The sequence below is a fragment of the Mustela nivalis genome (genome assembly GCF_964662115.1).
Source record: "Mustela nivalis genome assembly, chromosome: 19".
In the NCBI taxonomy this organism is placed as follows: Eukaryota; Metazoa; Chordata; class Mammalia; order Carnivora; family Mustelidae; genus Mustela; species Mustela nivalis.
The window spans coordinates 15,078,443-15,100,991 of NC_139038.1; the positions used below are offsets into that span (position 1 = coordinate 15,078,443).

At 42.6% G+C, this 22,549-nt stretch overlaps 1 protein-coding gene across 5 annotated transcripts in view; it reads right to left on the bottom strand.

Moving 5' to 3' along the window:
* Positions 1–22,549, bottom strand: part of RABGEF1 (RAB guanine nucleotide exchange factor 1) — a 51,871-nt gene that overhangs the window by 12,069 nt on the left and 17,253 nt on the right. For 3 of the 5 annotated variants that reach the window (XM_082714362.1, XM_082714361.1, XM_082714363.1), the window contains exons 3-4: positions 20,920–21,086; positions 10,466–10,635 (exon numbers count right to left, since the gene is read on the bottom strand). In XM_082714362.1, coding sequence (XP_082570488.1) covers positions 10,466–10,635; positions 20,920–21,086 — 337 coding nt within the window. The remainder of the gene's footprint in view (positions 1–10,465; positions 10,636–20,919; positions 21,087–22,549) is intronic. The other 2 variants (XM_082714365.1, XM_082714364.1) reach the window with 1 other exon arrangement.

Genomic DNA, 22,549 nt, shown 5'->3' on the forward strand with positions numbered 1-22,549 from the left:
TCTTTATATTCACCACAATTTCCCAGTGCTACTTTCCATTTTATCTTTTACTTTTCATTACACAGCTTTCAAAAAAGTTAATGCCACTAAACCTTTTAACTGGTCCTTAAGAATAATTCTTTAACAGTTCAGCTGCACCTTGAAAACTGTTCTACTCGGATATGAGGAATCTGGGAGGCAGGGCAGGGGGTAGGGAGGGGAAAAATGAAACAAGATGGGATTGGGAGGGAGACAAACCATGAGAGACTCTTCATCTCACAAAGCAAACTGAGGGTTGGGGGGGAGGGAGAGGGGGTGGGGTTGCAGACACTGGGGAGGGCATGTGCTATGGTGAGTGCTGTGAAGTGTGTAAACCTGATGATTCACAGACCTGTACCCTGCGGCAAACACTACATTATATGTTAACTTAAAAAAATACATTTTACCTTCTTGGGGTGGGGAGACTGTTCCAAATTTCTCCCCAGAAGTAAGTACCTACAGTTGAAATAAATATCCTAATCTACTTTGTTAATTTACTCTAAGTTTTCTCATGTTTAACTCTTTGGAGGAGGTGTGGGCGCAGAGCACGGAACACAGGATGTCATCGACATACAGACCCCGTCTTCGTCGGCGGCAGGTGGTGAAACCACACTGCCCCTCGCTACCCCAGCTGTCACGTAACTGGCTCCCGAGAAACCGAATTTATTTCTGGAATCCCTGGTTTATTTTGCTGTCCTATATTTTAATTTTTTAATCAAAATCTCACCCACTTGTGATGTCTTTCATTTTAGGAAAGTTGGCCAGATTTAGAAATCTCTTCCACCAAATTCATGCTCCCCACCCCACCTCACAAAAAGAATATATGTTTTTCTTTTTTTTTGAATAAATGTAACATCGTAATTTCAAGTTTTCTTTTTTTTTTAATAGAAATTTTTTTTTAAAGATTTTATGTATTTATTTGACAGAGTAGATGGAGAGGCAGGCAGAGAGAGAGAGGAGGAAGCAGGCTCCCTGCTGAGCAGAGAGCCCGATGCGGGACTCGATTCCAGGACCCTGAGATCATGACCCGAGCCGAAGGCAGCAGCTTAACCCACTGAGCCACCCAGGCGCCCCAATTTCAAGTTTTCTTACAATCCTCAGTCTTTTAATTCTTTGAATGAGCTACGAACTAACTTTCCTTATTAGAGTGCTATTAACATTTAATGCCATTCATTGCTACTATCTTTAAAAGTAACTAGTTTTTAGTACTGTGCTCGGCTCTTTAGCTTTTATCACTGGCATGTCATATTGCAACTGAATTTTGTGAATTTATCTTGTCATGTGGCTAATTTTATGCCCCTATTAGTACACCTGGATTTTCCTGAATTTCATGAAAAGTGTATTTGTATCCACTCTGAAAGCATCGGCTGCATGACTGGAATTGCCAGCCACTGCATCAAACATAAAAAAATAAATAAAATGCTCCAAGAGCACTCAACCTGAATGGGAAGACTGAATGCAAATAAGTAATTACAATATTCTACGAAAATTGTAAGCCAGAATGACAAAGTGCCATGGCGCATGTGGTGAATCTCGGACTTGTCTCATTCCTTCTACCTTCTACGATCTTCTCTCAACAGGCACGGGCAGAGCAGTAAGTATTCGTGTTCCGCACTACCCACCGCGGGAGTGCGGAGTGGCGGGACAAGCAATGCCCACGAGAAAATGTCTCCTCACGCCCTGGGTGCAGACTCCCGCAGATCCACTGCCACTCGTCCCCGTGGAGGCACGACTGGGGACACGCTCAGACGCGCTCAGACACCCCGAGTCTGTCCTCTCTGTGCCTCTACTTCCCATAAGACTTCGAGCTTCTGTTTCCTATCAGCTCTCACTATGAGTCAGTCAATAAAATTTGTACAGTGAATTCTCTAAGCCTTAGATCACCAGACGAATATATCCATGGACCAAACAATTTTTAAGTGCCCTGGTATCACTTCTTCAGAGAGCGAGTTTTACTACTACGCCTGGACGTCCATGTGGGTAATCAGCAGCAGCAGCTCCACGAAGAACATGGCCTTAAGAACATGTTTATGAATTCTAAAGACCATCGAATTATCGTCCTCTTCTCTGACTCTTACTTTAAATCATTCCGTAAACCTCCTCAAATCCCGTCAGTCAGCCGAGCGGGTTTCAGTCAACAGAAGGACCATCAATACGGAGTCTGTCGGAGGAGACCTCTTCACTACTAAAACTGTAAATCTCATTTTAAAGATACGGGGGATTCCCTTCGCATTTTAACAATAATGCTCTTCCTTCATGACGCTGAGATTTTGCTTTCTTTCCATTTACAAACGTCCACAACAGACTGTTTTTGCTCTTTTCCTCTACTTAGGCGCCTGAGACATGGCTACATTCCTAAGTACCGAATCTCAACGCTTAGAGCAAATTACATGGACCTTCCGGTTACTACCAGCACTCACTTCTACTAGAAACACTGGGATGGCCTTCTGACTAGTGGCAATGACTTTCCTGCTCCTCCCCTGCTCCACGCAACCACGGCGATTCTGTTCTATGCAGGATCTTCGTAGATCTCTCCTTCTACTGCACGACTTACAATTCATTACGGTGTTTACTTTATACTTATAACTAACTCCCCTGCCACTCTGTCCTCTTACCTTATTTTAGATTCTTTGTAGGACTTACCACTACAGCACTGTACTGTATTACAAATCTGTTTATTCTCTTTTCTCCACTAAAATGTGAGCTCCGGGCGCCTGGGTGGCTCAGTGGTTAAGCTGCTGCCTTCGGCTCAGGTCATGATCTCAGGGTCCTGGGATCGAGTCCCGCATCGGGCTCTCTGCTCAGCAGGGAGCCTGCTTCCTCCTCTCTCTCTCTCTCTGCCTGCCTCTCTGCCTACTTGTGATTTCTCTCTGTCAAATAAATAAATAAAATCTTAAGAAAAAAAAAAATAAAATAAAATAAAATGTGAGCTCCGCAAGGGCACTGCTGACCACCATACCCTCAGTGCCCACAAAAGAGCCAGGCGGAGAGCTAGTGCTCAATTAGGTGAGAGAAAGAATAAATAAATGTGACCGTCCATCATCGCCCTCCCTTTATAATACTGTAAGAACACCGGGAGACAATTCTACAAAGATCTCTTCTATTTCTGCGTATCTTGTGAGGCGAGCCCTGGACTGCCTTTGTTCTACACCATCTTTTCAAGGATAGCTATACAGAGCTATCCTCCGAAGACAGAGATCGTGCCTCCCTCAAGTAAAAGGACAGATTGTCTATTGCCCACTTTAATAAAGATAGTATTTCCATGCGAGGTGAAGGTCCGGCGAGCACACCACCCATTATAAAAGATCCTCGCATCTAACGTTCCTCCCTGCATGCACAGGCACTACTGGTCTTTGCAGGCCCATGGGAACAGGTATCAGGGAACTGCTGCAATTGCTGATACACTCTTGATACGGCCACTGCTGTGAGTCATAAACTGGCCTTCTTTTCTGACCCGGGAGACTCCTGTCTTCTGCTGCATCCACAAATGGTGGCAGCCTAACTTGTAAACTTTCAAGTAGGGAAAATCTCAGATCCTTCACAGTTCTTGTCAAAGGAGCTAAGTGATGTCAGGTTTGTGTTGGTAAATTTTCAGATTCTACAAAATTCCAAAATGTTTTTTCAGTTTTCTAAGAAAAATCAATCTAGCCACGTAAATGAACCTCTTTCCTTAAGTATTTTTAAGCTATTGCTGGGATCATCTTTTCTATTATGTCTGCATGTGAAGTTATTTTTTTTTCCTAGAAATTTTTCCTTTGTAGTTTAAAAGTTTGACAAGCAGGTGAATTCCTTTGAATACTGAGAAGTATTGTGTATACTTTCTTAATTGTCTGGTTGAAATCTTTTTTTCCCCATGTGTTTTGAAAACTGACTATTCCTTAATTGTGTTTTCTTCATTGTCCATCTGAAACTCTCATCTTTAGAATCTAGAATTCCATGATTTGTTTCCTGGGTTAAGTTTCTTTTGTACTGTAGTTAACTTTTGTACTGTAGTTAACTTTTGGATTTATTTAGGTGTTAGCTTTGACGTTCATATTTTTTGAATTGCTGGTTCCCGTTGCCTTCAATAATTTTTTTTTTTAGGAAAACAAACATATTAGGCCTTTAATCCTCTCAAGTAAAATATTAAAATTAACATCTCCAGTAGACCAAGCACATGGTTTCATATTTTGATAGTTCATCTCACCGGGGAATACCCCAACGTCATTAGTAGCTAGCTGAACACAGATTGAAACATTTTTACATTTAGAGGAACAAAACAGGACAAAAGTAACTGATTTTTGTCAAAGTCAATTATTGGCAATATAAAGGTGGTGGGAATTGTTCAGGTACATGTGTTCCTTCCACATCTCTGCGGAAAAGCCAATAGTTGATCATTTCTAGCAGCTGGTTGGTTACTAATCACTAATGAGCCCAAATATGTTCTTTACAAAAGTCATCATTAAATTTTTTTTAGCAAGAAAAATCTTTAAATTCTTGTCTTTCATTCACTGAATGCAATAGGTATTGGGGGAAGTATTCTGGTAACTCACACGCTACAGTGAGATGCAAAACCACAGTGCAGCCAGGCAGGGCCAAGTAACCACACAGAATTCCCAAAGACACCGTATTCGTCTAAGATACCTCGATGCCACCAGAGACTGAGCAGGTACAGCTGCTCCATGATACTCCCGAGGCCGAGTAGTGTCCCACTGGCCTCTGCTCTGAGTATGTGCAACTATGAAACATGGAATCTTAAAAAAATCAATGAACAGACTCCTGAATTAGAGTTCATCCGTGCAATTGCGTGTTTTAGCCACTCGGGTTGTCTAACAAGGTTTGGGAAAAGGTCAAAAATACTCATAGATAAGAAAAGATGCCTTTCAAGAGCTACAGCGGCTCGTTAAGAGGCAGTTACACTTCTCTCGCCATGCCCACCAGAGTTGGCCTGGTGTGTGCCGTCAGCCTGTACCTCAGCTTGTTAAGGAGCACCGCCCAGCCCAGCTCCTTCCCTCCACCAAGAAGGCAGAACCACGCCTCACACCTATAGGGTCAAACGTGGACCACAACTGGCTCAGAGTCAGCTGTGCTTTCTGGCACCTTCGGAACGTGGACTTCAGGCATCACGAGGCTCTTCTGGAGGTCTTACAGGGTTATCAGCTTTGGTTTTCCTTTTGGAAGACACATTGCGTTGTTTCCCCCAAATGCCTATAACCTCTAGCAAGTCCCTGCAGAATTACAAAATACCACATAATTCTGCCTCCTTCACCAGCTTCGGCTCCTGTGCAACAAGTTCTTGTATCTGCCAAGCCTCGCTGTTACGCTTCCACAGGTTCTTTTAGTCGCTCTTCTAACGTGACCTGTTCCAGAAGCATCTTCTCCGTAGAGAAAGCATCTCTCTCCTGTTTCATGTCCACCCATGTTCTCCCTTCCATTCCGGCCACTGTTCTTTTGTCTCGTGGCTGAGCACAACAGGAGAGGCCCGAGAGGCGATGCCAAAGCTGGAGCCTGTCTTGCCAGACCCACCGACCGAGTCATCATGGTTCGACTCCACAATGTTTTCAATTTTCTCTTACAGGGGCGCCTGGGTGGCTCGGGGGGGTTGAGCCTCTGCCTTCAGCTCAGGTCATGATCTCAGGGTCCTGGGATCGAGCCTCGCATCGGGCTCTCTGCTCGGCAGGGAGCCTGCTTCCCCCTCCCCCTCCTGCCTCCTTCTCTGCCTACTTGTGATCTCTTTAAAAATAAAAAAAATTGGGCGCCTGGGTGGCTCAGTGGGTTAAGCCGCTGCCTTCGGCTCAGGTCATGATCTTGGGGTCCTGGGATCGAGTCCCGCATCAGGCTCTCTGCTCAGCGGGGAGCCTGCTTCCTCCTCCTCTCTCTCTCTGCCTGCCTCTCTGCCTACTTGTGATCTCTCTGTCAAATAAATAAATGAAATCTTTAAAAAATAAATAAATAAATGAATGAATGAATAAATAAATAAATAAATAATAAATAAAAAATTAAAAAAAATCTCTTACATGTCATTGTATTCTATGTATGTTCTTATTTTATTCATTCACCACTTTCACATAGTTAGCAACTCCACCTTTTATCTACTTTTAGTTCTTATGATCTACAGACTGTACCAGCTCAGACGCTTTCCCATCGCTTGTCCTCACTTCTCATCCTTTGTGCTCCTAATCCTGAAATGTGTCCTGGGGTTACTCCCCCATCCCTGTTCCCCAGTTTTCTTACCACGTTTAAAGCCCATTTTGTTAAGTTTCTCTGTCTCGGACACATACTTCTGCTCTCTTAGCAGTAACTGCACAGCAGGGAAAACTCGCACATACATATGGTTTAGGATAGTGAGGACATTTTAAGGCACAGAAGGACATCGATCTCTCTATTTATTCTGAGAAAGAGAACACAAATGAAGATATAGCCACATTTTAAACTCTTTTTCTCCTTTCTCAGGTTTAGAAAAACAGTTTTTCCAGAGAATTAATATGGGAGAAATTTGAAATTTATGTATATAATAGCATCAGAATTTTATAGAAAGAACGGCAGGGAACAAACAACGGAAGTAGTAAAAAGTCTTCCACCGCGTCTGACTGCTTCTGTAGTAGGGAAAAAGCACATCTGAATGACTGCTAGTAGAGAGGTCTTTTTTAAAAATTGCACTGAGAGGGATGCGTGGGTGGTGCGGCTGGTTAAGCCTCCGACTCCGGCTCTGGTTTCAGGTCATGATCTCAGTGTCGTGAGCCCCGTGTCGGGCTCTGGACTCAGCACAGAGCGAGCTTCGGTTTCTCTTTCCCTCTTCGGCCCCTTCCCTTGCTCTCTTTCCCTCTCTCTAAAAAATAAATAAATCTTTTAAAAAACTGCACTGAGAAACCCACAAAATTCACTTATTAAAGAGCTTTAATTCAATATCCAGTAAATTAAAGGGCATGTGTTTTCAGGAAGTCGAGGGTAATATAAGCTATGCTTTCAGAATAGGGGAGACTTTATTATTAAAGGCTTTATTAATAATTAACAAGGGCAGGATTTAAACAATTTGAGCAGCAAAAGTATCTTTTTTATTTAATTGCAGTCTGTTTTGTGTGTGTTTTGAAAATGTTTTCAGGGCGCCTGGGTGGCTCAGTGGGTTAAGCCGCTGCCTTCAGCTCAGGTCATGATCTCAGGGTCCTGGGATCGAGTCCCGCATCAGGCTCTCTGCTCAGCAGGGAGCCTGCTTCCCTCTCTCTCTGCCTGCCTCTCCGTCTACTTGTGATTTCTCTCTGTCAAATAAATAAATAAATAAAATCTAAAAAAAAAAAAAAAAAAAAAAAAGTTTTCATATAAATAAACCTGTGGGGAAAAAAGGTCTTCACTTTTGGCAAGGATCTCATTTAAGTTAAAAAAAAAAATAGGATTTTCTAGTTATGACAGAAAAGTTTAACATCTGGTTGGGTCTCTATAATAAATTACCCTGGGCACATAAGGTTTTGTCCAAAGGACAAAAGAAACCAATACACCCTTCATTTCTTTGGTGACCATATACATCCTGGAATCTGTGGCTACTCTTAGGCCTATTTAAAGCTTTGTTCTTACAGTGAGATTCTTAAATTCTAGTTATTTTTGTAATGATAAGAAGTTTAAAAAAACGAAACCCTGCAAATTCTTCTTAGCTTCTTCTGCATACGCCACCCCTGTCAGCCATCTTCTCAGTAAAATTCAAATTCTTGCTAAGATGAGTTCTAAGAAAAGTGTTTGATAATAACATAAATATAAATGAACTTTGTGTTAATGATGTAGCTGCCTATCCGGTTTGCAATAAACACAACTCTCTTATTCTAAAGAACACGAAAATGAACTATAAGAAATACATGTATTAATATTAAATAACTAATAAGATTAATGGAAAAGGAAAAATGGCAAAATAAACGAGCTTCCGAAGAGTCTTAGCAAACAGCAGCATCTTTGGGACAGGGACGCGCCATGCTGCATTAGTGCACTGGGCATGAAAAACCACGCAGGACCCGAATGAGATTTCAGCCCAGAAAGACACCCTTTGGAATGAGGAAATTAAGAAAACAAAAAAGTCTGGCTACAGATAAGGTGTCTTATGACAAAGATAAAATGGCTGGGGAAAAAACCCCAATCCTTTTAAATGCTATTCTATAAATATTTGGTTTTCTAGACTTGATCCATACGTGGAAAAGGCCGCTCGCCATGGGCTTACTCCAGGACTGGAGAAAACACTCCTGTAGTAGAAGAAGATATGGGCAAGACTGGCTCACTGTTGTGGACCTCAGAAATGCTGGGAAGACTACAACTGTGGGACACAGTAGAAAGAATTACCAGTTGGGGTGCCTGGGTGGCTCCCTTGAAGCAGCTGATTCTTGATTTCGACTCAGGTCATGATCTCAGGTCCTGGGACCAAGCCCTGAGCTGGGCTCGCCGCCCAGAGTCTGCTTCTCTCCCTCCGCCCCTCCCCGTTTGTGCTCTCTCTGTAACTCTCTCAAATCAATAAATAAAATCTTTAAAAAAAAAAAACCTACCAGTTAATGGCAATGTTACCAGAGTGGGTCCAAACATACAAGAATGAGTTTTCATATTGTGTAGGTCATTAGAGTAACATGACTGGAAAGTCTACTTGGTGAGAATAACATTAAGTTAAGGTTTTTCGAGTCTTAAGTCTAAGCCCAAGTTAAGGTTTGGAGTTTCAGTGAACGGAGCACAGAGGGCACCTCCACTAACACGCACTTCATTATCTCTCCGCAACCATCCCAAGCTGGACCCAGTCAAAGTCTTTGAAGAAACTTAAATGATTAAGTGATCTGAAGCCAGTTAGCTAAGACTGGTTCATTCCGGTACAAGAACCGTTTCATTTACTTGAAAAGACATGTAGCCTGCAGCCAAAGGCAAAAGGGCTTCTCTCCAGGGACGCCTGTTCCTTATCAGGTGCAGGCGAGGTGTTGTGCGAGATACTGCACACGCGTGACGTAAGCCTGGGCCACTCAGCCAGCGCACACGCAGGACTCGTGCAGACACGCAGAACAGGCTGCAAGACGGCCCTTCAGACGCAAGCAGTCGGAGGCCCGACCCAGCTCTCCGGGGTCAGTGACCCTGAAAACAGGCAAGATGGCATCTGCACCACTTAATTACCGTTTCACTTTCGTGCACTGAGTCACAAGTCAACTAATTATTACAGAATGAGAGCACACTACAGTCTGAGCAAAAGAATGAATAAACTGGCTCAGAAGAGCCGATCGAGCGGGCGGACGGGCCTCCGACATCCAGCATCACCCAGCGCGCGCCGTATGTGCCGTAGCACAGGCCGGCGAGCAGGATGTCCCAAGAACACCGTGCGGGCAGAAGGATAAAGAACCACAAAGCCTCAGCTCTTACCTCTGGTTAAAAACTTGAAGTTGCAACCACATGAGCTCTGCTGTGTCCCTACTGAGAGTCTATCAGTGCTTCTAACTCAAGACACCAATGATCTGTGCTTTCCTTAAATGTTACTATCTGCTTACAAATACTTCGAGAAAAACATGGGGCGGGGGGGTCTGCTTACTTATTCTCAGTGTAACTACACATCAAAAAACAACAAAGCTTCTTTTCTCCTTTACTAACTGAATTTGGTATTTAAAAAATATTCTGGCAGAAGATGACCGCTTATTAGCCTAGTGATTCTGGCCACGCTGGAACACAGCCAAGCTGTCTACCAGCTCGCTGCTTTCTTTACGCCCTTTCTCTTCTCAAGACCCCCTCACTTCACAGAAGGTGCCTTTCGTGCTAATTCTGAGTTTAATGGGTGAAGAATGTTACAAACAAACTGATCATTGTTTAAAAAATGAGTCCCTTTACAAGTAGTCTTACGAATTACTGCGACTGACATTACACTTTAGAAACTATGGGTTGGGACACACGTGTGGAAGGCACGAGTTCTAGCTCTGACTCGGGCAGAATATGCAGCCGTGTAACCTTGACAAGTCGCTTACCTTCTCTGGTTCTCATCTCCCCATCTATAAAATAAAGGGGTATCTGCTAAGGTCCCTTTCCACATCTAAATTCTAGCTTTCCCTTCTCTACTTGAGCAGAGAGAGTATTTTGTATCAAAACACAAAACAAAACCAAAACACCTGACGTGAGTACTACTTGGTCTAACAACTGTCACTTCGAGTTCGAGGTCTACCCTGCTCTTGGCCGTCTGTATTACCTGCAAGGTGACCGGTTAGGAAGGCTTATTACTAAAGTACACAATGTAAGTGGCTTCAATGTCAGACTTTCCATGCAAAGATGACCCAAACACACTGACTTGCAGTGGAAAAGTACTAGCCTAGGAGCTGGGTTTTCACTTGGCTCAGTGACATTTCTTCGGTAAGTAACTTAACATCTCTGGGTCTTGATTTTTCCAGGTATAAAGTGACAAGGTTACACTAGATCGTCTCTAAGACCTTTCCTAAAACCAAAACTCTATGTTTCTAAGTGGTTACTCTCAACCTACCCTTTTGTAATGCATTGTTTCCAAAAACATCTTGGTCTGCTTATAGATTTCTTGGCCTGTCTTGTGGAAGGTCTTGAGAAATTCTATGAACTCTTTAGACACTCTATCCGTCTCAATGCTGGTTTGCCGGTTTATGGAAGGACTGGGAGCTTTTGCTTCCTGAATTTCTGCTGGGAAAATTAAACAGAATGAGTTTCGTTACATAGAAGATCCATGCATGAAATTACTTTAAGTATGTTACTTAAATTACTTAAATTATGCTTAGTCAAAGTGAAACCTAAATTTAAATTACTTTATGTTTAAATATTTGGACAACTTCACTTAAAGTGAGCTAAATCTATTTTAAGACTAGGATGTACAAACAGATAAAAGTATATAAAATTTCCATTCAAACAAAAGTGGTTCTACTAATATTTTATCACCAAAATACATCATGCTTTGATCTACATACTTAATTGTAAATATGAAATAGCACTACTGTCTTGAACTCTCTCAAAGACTGCATGAGTTTACAAAGCTAGTCAGCAAATGACATAACAATCAGTAGGAAAAAATGTTACATTACTTATGGTAACTCTTCCAAATCCATTCTACTTGTCAAACAGGCTAATCTGTTGACGTGGAGTCTAACAATTATTTTCCCACCATTCAGTTTTCAAGTCAGACTGCTCAAAGTGAACGGATGCACCCAGCGTAGCGCAGTGAACAAGACAGAACGTTCAGCAAAGGCCGCAAGCAGAACAGACAACACGCGTCTAATCCACCGCCACACAACTCCTTCACCTCTTCAAATTAGTACACTGACAGGAAAATGGGACCTTTCCGGAACAAAGATAGGAGCGTTGCCATCGAGGTCAGTGCTACCAGGCAGCGTGAACTAGCCCCTGATCTCTGACCACATTCTGAGCCTCCTGACTTTGAACTGCGCTAATTCGGCTAATTCAATAGTTCTAACGAAGTAAACTCCCTCATACCCCATGAAAGCAAAGTACCTTTCGACTTACTACCTGCTTTCTCACAGTGACTTTGTATAATTCCACTGTCTGAACTTTAGTACCTGGGATACATTTTAATGACGCGGCGTCACTGAAGTTTTACGAGAAGACTGGATTAGTTAAGGGGCACGTGGGGGCGCAGTGGGTGAAGCGGCTGCCTTCAGCTCAGGCCACGATCTGGGCTCCTGGGATCGAGCCCCACGTCAGGCTCCACCCTCAGCAGGGAGCCTGCTTGAGAAGTCTCTCTCCCTCCTCCCTCTGCCCCTTGCGCACATGTGCTCTCTAATAAATCAATCAATCTTAAAAAAAAAGAAAGAGAGAAGAAATCTAACAGTTCAACAGGAAAATGGGTAGAGAAAACTAACTGCACAGAAAGGAAACATAAATGGACCTTAAATGTAGGAAACAAATTAAACTACACGAGATGCCATTTTAAAAATTAACAGAGACCAAGACCTGATGCTGAGGAAGGGGGGGGCGCTCTCACACTGTGGAGGGGAGAATGTACAATGATCCGAGTGCAATGGAGAGCAATGTGGCAATAACCATCAAACTAAAAATACATTTATCCTATGACCCAACAATTCCATTTCTCAGAAATTTCCTACTGATGTAACTGCACATGTACAAAATGAAGTATGTACAAGGCTACTCATTTCAGCACTACTTGTAACAGCAGAAGACTAAAAATGACACAGATATCTACCACTAAAAGACCAAATAAATTGTGATTTAATCCATAAAATAGAACACTATATATGTTTTAAAATAAATAAATTAAATAAATAAATAAAAATAAAATATTTTTAATATACTAAAAAAAGTTCTTATACATAACGCTCAAGTAAAAATAAAAAGGACAGCATGTGACTAAGAATACAGAGCACAGTACATGAAAATACACGTGTCTACACTGAAAACAAAAGCACATAAGGATACACAAGAAATTAATGACGAAGGTTGTCTGCATATGGGGAGAATGACGGTGGTAGTGGCTGGAAACCAGATGGGTAAGGGACCACACACCTTTTATTTTGGAGACATTTGAATGTACTACTTTTGTTTTTAAGCAAGTAAATAAATCAGGTACAATTTAACTTAAAACAAAAACTGGCAACATCCTTTCTGAAATATTTTTTACCAATATGGAAAACCAAACACCCTTGTATGATTAGAAAAAGCTCTTTAATACTTAAGAGTTTAATCCCTCACTCAAACTATTAATTCCAATCTTAGTCACGATGGAGTAACTGGGATTGGGTTTACCCTATGGCCTTAACAACTAGAACATCAGAAAAAATAGATGAAATTGTGGTTTTTAGACACTGGTCAAGAGGCAGATGGGAGAGGAACTCATGAGAGAAGTCGACAGTGTGGTAAGTCTTACGAGCACCCCAGCTCACTGCAGGGAGAATTTTTAGGCCATAGCACAGGGGGAGGCAAGGGAACTCAAACAGTCTAGCAGACCACTGAACTGGGGAAAGAGCATTTAGAGCTAAGGGAGGCCAAAGTCCCTAGAAACCGCATGGCAAAATGAGAGGACGGGCCGGCAAAGAAAAAATTCCAGATAGCCACGTGGCGGGTTCCCTAAGTCTACGACTGAGCACTGCGCGTGCAAATTAGAAACTATCAATGACTGCATACGGAACCAGGCAGAACCACCCCAGGCAGACATGACTGGGATTAATTCATGTCCCAGCAGCCAGAAAAAGAACATCAGCAATGGCAAATATAAAAATCATTTTCTTATTTTAAAAAATTTTTAGGGGCACCTGGGTGGCTCAGTGGGTTAAGCCTCTGCCTTCGGCTCAGGTCATGATCTCAGGGTCCTGGGATCGAGCTCCACATCGGGCTCTCTGCTCAGCAGGAGCCTGCTTCCCCCTCTCTCTGCCTGCCTCTCTGCCAACTTGTGATTTCTGTCTGTCAAATAAATCTTTAAGAAAATTTTTTTGACAACTAACTGTTAAAACTCAAGTAATAATAATAGTGGGATTTGTATCGTATGTGTAAGTAAAATCTATGACAACAATACGACAAAGGGAGGAAAGAAGAAATCCAAGAATACCATTGGTAAGGGTCTTATATAGAAACTGGGATAACACCATTGAAGGCCGAGTAGTTAAAAGGTATTTTTTACACCTCAAAACAGCCACTTTAAAAAGAAAGAAAGACGGGACGCCTGGGTGGCTCAGTTGGTTGGGCGGCTGCCTTCGGCTCAGGTCATGATCCCAGCATCCTGGGATCGAGTCCCACATCGGGCTCCTTGCTGGGCAGGGAGCCTGCTTCTCCCTCTGCCTCTGCCTGCCATTCTGCCTGTGCTTGCTCTCGCTCTCTCCCCCTCTCTCTCTGACAAATAAATAAATAAAATCTTTTAAAAATAAAATAAAAATATACATACTTTGTTTAAAAAAAAAGAAAGAAGAGAAATGAAAGAGATACAGCTAATAAGCCAATAGTGAAAATAAAGATGCAATCATAAAAAACAATCTACAAAAACAAATAAATAAAAGGGTAGGAAAAGAGGAAATAACTAAGTCCAGATAAGACAAATAGAAGACAGAGAGCAAGAAGGTTAAGATTCCACACCACGTTATCAAAAATTTTACTAATGTAAGTAGCCTGAATAGGCCATGATCCCTATATAACTTGTCTACAAGAAATCCACTTAAAAAAAAAAAAAAAGAAAAGAAATCCAATTTAAATATAAAGACATGAATATATTAAAAACTAAAGAAATAAAAAGGATATACCACCCAAATAAACAAAAAGAGCTTAAGTGGTTTTATTAATACTGGACAAAGTAAATTTCCAAACATGGAATATTCCCAAGGATAAACAGGGGCATCTGCCAAAAAAGGGGGGGTTAATTCTTCAAAGGAACACCAACCCCCGAGACTCTGGAGGTCTGGAGGTCAGGCAAGGGTAGGGGAACATTAGCCATCCCCTTACTGCTTTGCTTGTGTATACTCTCCCCTCCAACAAACACTTCTCTTCAAAGACAGAAAATCTTGATGTTTAGACAGCCCTTCAAAATGTCGATGAAAATAACATGCAAGTGAAGACGCTCTGTATGATCTCATCATGGCGGATACACGTCATGCTACCCCGTGCAAACCCACAAAATACACACCACCACGAGGGAAGGAACCCAACGGAAACTACAGACTGTGGATGGTGGCGCCGTGTCGACGCAGGCTCATGAGTCGTAGCACAAAACTTCCTATTCTGGGGCAGAATGCGGGTAACGGGAGAGGCTGTGCGTGTGGGGGCGAGGAACATACGGGAGATCTCTGGACCCTCCTCTCAATTTTCCTGTGAATCTAAAACTGCTCTTAAAAAAATTAAAATCTTAGGGGCACCCGGGTGGTTCAGCTGGGGGAGCATGGGACTCCTGCTTCCGCTCAGGTCATGATCTCAGGGTCCTGGGATCAAGGCCTGCGTCAGGCTCTGTGCTCTGCACAATCTGCTAGCTGCACTCCTGCTTCTCCCTCTACCTCCTCCTCTGCTCCCCCCGGGCATGCACTCTCACTCTCTCAAATAAGTAGAATCTTTAAAAAAATTAAAATCTTAAAAAAAAAAAAATCAAGATTAATTCTACTCACTAGTATTAATTAGTACAAATCATTAAAATTAACACTTGGTTGTTTCCTTTTTTTTTTTTTTTAAAGATTTTATTCATTTATTTGACAGACAGAGATCACAAGTAGGCAGAGAGGCAGGCAGAGAGAGAGGAGGAAACAGGCTCCCCGCCGAGCAGAGAGCCCGATGTGGAGCACTACACAGCATCCGGGGATCATGACCTGAGTCGAAGGCAGAGGCTTTAACCCACTGAGCCACCCAGGTGCCCCGTCACTTGGTTGTTTCTGACCTTCCTAAAAACCAACTCCCCAGTAACAGAACAGAAGTTCCAAGTTTGGATGATGGAGTGAAAACTGAGGAGCCAGAGTTCCGGTACAGAGGAAGGTGATGAGGCCCAATGGACATTCAGAAGGGAAGACAGAAAGGAATAACTTTTCCTGTATCACATTCTGGTGAGGATCCAGATGCCTTGCGTTTCAACTTCTAATCTTAAGGTTTTAAGCAGGTTGAGTGGCAGGAGGAGGCAGAGGGAGAAGCAGGGTCCCCACTGAGCAAGGAGCCTGATGCCGGACTCCATCCCAGGACTCTGGGATCACGATCTGAGCTGAAGGCAGTGGCTTAACCAACTGAGCCACCGAGGCATCCCTCAACTTAAGGTTTTAATACAGAAAATTTTTCATGTAGAGTGTTCATTATATAATGTATGTATATATACTATATGTATCTACTACATGTCACATAATATAAGTAATATTTATATTTAATATTAAAATATTCGTATATATCTAATAATATTATATATAATATTCTATTCAAGAATCGCAAATCTGCCATGAGTATCAAGCTTTTCATTACCCCATATACACACACCATTTAAAAAGTCTTCCTGGGGTACCTAGGGGGCTCAGTCAGTTGAGCGTCTGCTTAACTTAACAAGGAGCCCTGCATCAGGCTCCTTGCGCAGTGAGGTGCCTGCTCTTCCTCTGCCTCTGCCTGCCACTCCACCTACTTGTGCTTTCTCTCTCTATCAATAGATAAATGAATTTTTTAAAAAGTTAAAAATAGAACCATACCCTACAATCCAGCCATCACACTACTATTTTTGGAAGATATTTTTTGGAAGCTATGGAAGTTTTTGGAAGTTATTTACCCAAAGAATACAAAAAGACTAATTCAAAGGGATATGTGCACCCTGATATTTAAAGCAGCATTATCAACAACAGCTGAATCTGGAAACACCTGTGTCCACTGACTGATGAATGGATAAGGAAGACGCTGTGTATATATACAATGAAATATTTGCCATAAAAAGAATGAAATCTTGACATTTGCACAACACGGAGGGATCTAGAGAGTATTATGCTAAGTAAAATAAGTCAGCCAGAGAAAAGACAAATACCGTATGATTCTACTCATACGTGCAATTTAAGAAACAAAACAAATAAGCAAAGGGAGAAAAAGGAGAGAGAGAGAGAGAGAGGCAAAACAAGAGCAGACTCTAACCACAGAGAACAAACCGATGGTTAGCAGAGGGGAGGCAGGGAGGGAGGCGTGTGTCATGATGAGCACAGGGTGTGCACGAAGTGCTGAGTTACTGTATCAGAAATTAGTATTACTATGTAGCATGTTAACTAACTGGAATTTAAATAAAAACTTAGGGGCGCCTGGGTGGCTCAGTTGGTTAGGCAGCTGCCTTCGGCTCAGGTCATGATCCCAGAGTCCTGGGATTGAGCCCAACACCACGTTCTCTGCTCTCTGCTCGGCGGGAAGCCTGCTTCTCCTTTTCTTATTCCCCCTGCTGTGTTCCCTCTCTGTCTCTCTCTTTCTGTAAAATAAATACAGGAAATCTTTTAAATAAATAAATAAATCTTTAAAAAATAATTTCTTTATACCCCGTACTCAGATTCACAAAACTGTAACACTTTGCTCATCAGTATTATTTTTGTCTGAATTGTTTCAGGTAAACTGTATGTATCATGGTCTTTAGCCCTTAATACGCATGGTTCCTAGTAACGGAACATGCTTTTACATCACTGTGCTATCGTTCCTGGAGAAGGTGTGTGTTTTTCTCACACAGGATTCAACGGAGGGTCATGTCTTCACTTCGTGGTCAAGCGCACTTAGCCTCCTTTAACCTCTGGGGACTCTCGGCCTTCCCGTGTTTTCATCATATTGACAATTCTGAAGACTATAGGCAAGTCATTTTATTGAATACCCCTCAATTTGGGTTTTTCTGCTGTTTCCTCGTGACTGCATTTGGGTTTTAAGTTTTTAGCTTGAATAGGTCATAATTCATGGTATGTTCTTCTCAGAGCATCATATCTAGAGGCACAAAATGTCCATTTCCCACAATTACATGGTCACCATTTCTCTATGTGTAATCAATTAATTAGCTGCGGGGATTAATTTGAGATCATGTTCACAATTTGCTCCTCAGGAAACTCTCTCCTCCACCCCAGATTTAGCATCCATTGATGGAATCTGTCTGAGTCGATTCTTACTACGACGACTGCAAAATGCTGATTTCATACTCCCTTACTCCTTTCCTATTTATTAGTCAACATTCTACAGCAGAGGAAAAAAGCTTTCTCCGGGCTCCTGGGTGGCTCGGTCAGTTAAGTGTCCTGATTTCAGCTCAGATCATGAGCTCAGGTCATGAGATCCAGCCCCACATCCACAGCCGCGCTCAGCAGGGAGTCTGCTTAGGATTCTCTCCCTTTCCCGCTGTCCCTTCCCCTTCCCCACCTGCACTCTGGAGCACACGCTCTCAAACAAACAGATCTTAAAAAAAAAAAAAAAAAAGCCTTCTCTTCTCCTTTATTTACTCATTTATCTATTTTATTAGTCGAAAGGAGTAACGCCCCGGATTTGGGGATGCCCTTTTTTCCCTGCTCCAGCCCCTCGATCAGTCTCTTCTCCAAGGAACCCTTGAGTTCACTTTGGTGAGGACCAGTATTTAGAATCTAAGGTCTGGGTGGAAAAATTGATATTTAAATTCTAAAAAAAGAAAAGCGATCCCTCCCACGAGCACTGCCTTCACGTAACGCCTGCCTTGCCTTCAGATGCGCGGGAGAGTCTGCTCAGGTCGGCAACAGCCTATCGAGCTGTAATGGGAAAAGGCTTTCAAAATGTACGCGCAAGTACTCCAACCTGGCCAACCACGACTTGCTCTGGGAGCTACACTAACTCACCCAACCTTACTTTGGAAATTTAAAAACTGTGAGTAGACTCTCCGAGTTTACTCAGAATCAAGCTATTCCATTAACCTTCTCTGAAGGGCATCCAAGTCTTAACAAGGTATTAAATATTCTTCAAACTCCTTAGAAGCCTAAATTTATGTTCTGTTTACCACCGACCTGCCTTGGTGTAAGAGCTTTCTTTCATGCCACGACAGAAGCAAGAAAAATATCAAGAGCGAAAGCATCACGTATTAATAAAGCAGAGAATACAGAACACAAAAGGCCTATTTTGGCTGAGACTCAATAAATGAAAACCACATTTAGTACATTTAGTATAGGCTAACTTTATCCACAGGCAAAGACCAAATAATCAGCCTGAAATGCAAGGTTCGCCTGGCAGAGTTGCATAAGCAAGCTACAAACCTCAAATAGGGGCTTCTTGTCTAATACATACAGACCAGTTTTTTTCAGTACTTTGAGGTCTTTATCTTCCTATGCTTTCTATAGAACAAAGCCAACTAAAGATTAAAAATCCCAGGTAATAGTCTTACCTCTTGAAAAGAAAAGAAGCTAAGAAGTATACCAATATAATTTTTAAAAATAAAAACAACTTAGAACTTTTAAAGTACAGATCTTTCATAAATAATGCACATTGCACAGACACTCTTAGGACACCATTTTTTGGAAGTACCAAGGACAGTCACCAAATGTACATGACTATTATGCACTTAAGAACAGAGACCTCACCAACTATCTTTCCACACATAGAGACACAGATACACACACACACACACACACACACACACACACACACACTTACTAGAGATCAAGGGATATAGTGGGAAAAAAACGGAACCAGGAGTTAGGAGACCTGAGTTCTAAGACACCAACTTACTCTATGACCTTGAGTCCGTTACCTAAAAGAAGCAGTTAGAGCCACTGGTTTTATAGCTTCTTTACTGTTTCATGTTTCACCATATTTGACCATTTCACTGTATATCATAATTTCATAAGGTTAATGAGACTTTCCCAAAGCAAGAAACAGAATTTAAGCTTACTAGGAAGGAGCAGCTTTAATACCGCTATGCTCCGTATTAGCACAGCTTATTCTACCAGAAAAACAACCCGTATTTTTCTAACTAACATTTATGGAAGACATATCTGTCAGGTATTGTTGCTGAACTCTTTTAACTGCATCGCCTCATTTGATTCTTAAGACATACCTCCAGCAGGTATTACTATCTCCTCAGGACAGAGCTTAAAGACATTCGCTTGCTCAAGGTCACAACAGCTAATAAACCACAGAACTGAGACTCAAAACAAGGGGACTCCAAAGATTACGCACCCCCCTCCCTACCTCCTAATAAATAATCATGAGCCAAATTTATCCTTAATTTAATCTCTAACAATTACTAATTATTTCCTTTCTAATTACAGTAGAGAAAACCACCATGAATGACAGACAACCAGGAAACAACTCCAAATTAATTATGTGAACAAAAAGATTATTCCAAGGTTTGCTTTTATTGGGACACCTGGGTGGCTCTGTTGGTTAAGCGCCTGCCTTCAGCTCAGGTCATGATCCCAGCGCCCTGGGATCAGGTCTCACATCAGCCTCCTTGCTCAGCAGGGAGCCTGCTTCCCCCTCTGCCTGCCGCTCCCCTGCTCAGGCCTTTGCCTCTCTCTCTGTGACAAATTAATAAATAGAATCTTAACAACAACAACAACAACAAAAGGTTTGCTTTTATTAAAGAGAAGGGCTGTGTTTTGGGTAATAAGCAACCTTTCCTTCTAACAAGACAAAACAAAAGACGAGCCACTAAATCTGAAAGGCCAGCAAGGATCTTAAGGTGTGGATGTTGTTACTCAAATACAGAAACAAAACAAAGAACCTCCTGACAACTCCCTCAGGTGGTGGGGTTCGCTGGGGAGGCCATCTCCTGCGACAGTCTCCACTACCACTTCAAATCTCCTGCCGAGCTCCGATGATCAACACTGATAACCAACGCTGAGGTTCGAAGACTAAGCGCCCCCAACGGACTGTCCTCGTGTGCAGCTAGGCCGCATCAGCTGCCCTCCAATGACGGGCGGAACACATGCAACGTTCGTGAGGGTCCTTTCACGGGTACTGAGCATTTTAAGAAGCAGATGAAAGAGATAATGCACAGACAAATCCGCGCGCGCGAAAACACCCACGCGGCTCACTTTCACCCTCCAGAAGCCCAAAGCGAGGCTCTTCCTTTGTGTTCTCTATGTAGGTCTTCATGACGCACGCTGTCCCTCAAGAGCTCAGAAAACCTCTTGTTCACCTACTTTAAGCCCAGAGACAGTCATTTCTGATAAGGGATGTTTAGTAAGGATATTATACAAGGAGAATAGACCAGAATCCAAAAATTAAAGGGACAAAAAAATTAAAACATCCAAAAAGATACACATTTGGATGGGAATGCACTTTATAAACAAAATTACATTTTTGTAGTCCTATAGAGTAATAAACAAGCTTCTCCAACACACAATGTCCTCCAACTAAAGATGACTTTTGGTTTTATGTCTTATCTGATCCTTAAACCCCATTTCAGTTCCAAATCTGGGTTGGTGCATCCTGGATGCTTACTGAAACTGAAAAGCAGAGTCCACATGCACTGTGGGTCTATACTGCACCTCACTTGAGCACAGAGGAAAAAAAGAATCAGAAAATTACCCTTTTTTGATCCGACCCTGGATGAAGCACTGAAGAATTTCTTTACTGTGGTCACTTTGCGGGTCTTCTCATTGGTTTTCTTTTCTTCAAACTTGGAAAATGTGAGGGACTGGGCCCCCTGGCTGCTCTGGCTGCTGGCAAAGGCCTCTTCCTCCTCCCGCTGGAGTCTGCAATTCAAGAGAGGATTGAGAACGAGCCAGACGGCCTCCGTGTTCCTTGTATCGGAATAGCAGGAGGGTCTAGAAGTTTTAAAACGGGAGGCTAAACACAGCAAGCAGGTCTGAGGTGTCTGATATGAAACTGTCCCACAAATGATTCAAAAGGGACCTTCTCCGTAGATATTCATTTAGCAACTGTAACCAAATGTAACTAAGGTTACATAAGATAACTAAACTCTACTTTCCACTAACAAGCTCAGGGCTGAAAAGGAGAAAGAGTAAGCAATGACCATATAATGTGACAGCTCCTACCCACAGCTCCTACCGGAGAGAGGGAAACCCAACTGCTACGAGATCATAGGGAAGAACTTAATCTGCTAGAGAAGTCCGAGGTTTTACAAGGGTGACATTTAGGTTTATCTTTTTTAAAAAATTTTATTAACATATGACCTATCATTTGCTCCAGGGGTGCAGGTCTGTGCATCGTCAGGCTCACATTCACAGCACATACCCTCCCTCCCACCCCCCACCTCCAGCAACCCTCGGTTTCCTGAGATCGAGTCTCTAATGGTTTCTCTCCCTCCCCGGTCCCACCTTGTTTCATTTCTTCCCTCCCTTCCCCCCGTGATGGAGTATGACAGGCTGATCTGAAGAGAGGAACAAGGTTCCACTGAGTGAAAGGACATTCCAGGGAGAGGAACGACAAGCGTGAGGGCATGTGGTCTCGGCTGCGGACTCAGTTAGCGCAGTCACTGATGGTGTGACCAGATGGTAAGAAAGCCCGAATGCCAGTCCGTTAGAACCCTACATTCCACCGTGCGGTGGCGAACCAAGAATGGCCGTAAATTCAATAAATTACCATTAGGAGATCTGTGCTTCAGAAAAATACTGCAGGGAGCTGTGTTATAACCTGAGGGGCAATAATTAAGACTGTATTATACAAGATTTAAGTGAGAGAAAATAAAGACCAGGAAACTAAAAAAGGGTGAAATTCTAAGGACTCCTCTGAGCTGAGTAAGCTCTACCTATCGCTCAAAGACTGCCAGCATGGACAGCTGTCCCAGCAGCGTCCCCTGGGAACTTGTTAGAAATGCAAATTCTCAGAGCTCACTCCCATCCTCCTCAAGTCAGGGACTCTGAGGAGAGGTCCAGGGATGCCTCTTTTTATAAGCTTTCCAGGTGATTCTCAAGCTTGCTCAAATCTGAGACACAGCGCTGCAGGAAATCTCAAGCAAGGTCCCAGACGGAAGAAGAAACAGCAAGGAAGTCACAGGCAGAAGCCTTGGGCTGAGCGTAGAACTGGGACACGCCTCTCTCTCAGACAAAACCGAATTAACATACAGAGAGTAGTGCATTTTGCTGTGGAGAGGGGAGAAAGCTAAGGGAATTCATGCCTACTGACCTCTACTGAAACCAGGTGAAACAGGCAATGTTCTTTGTCTACATCTTCTGTCTCTGACCGCAGAGCTGCT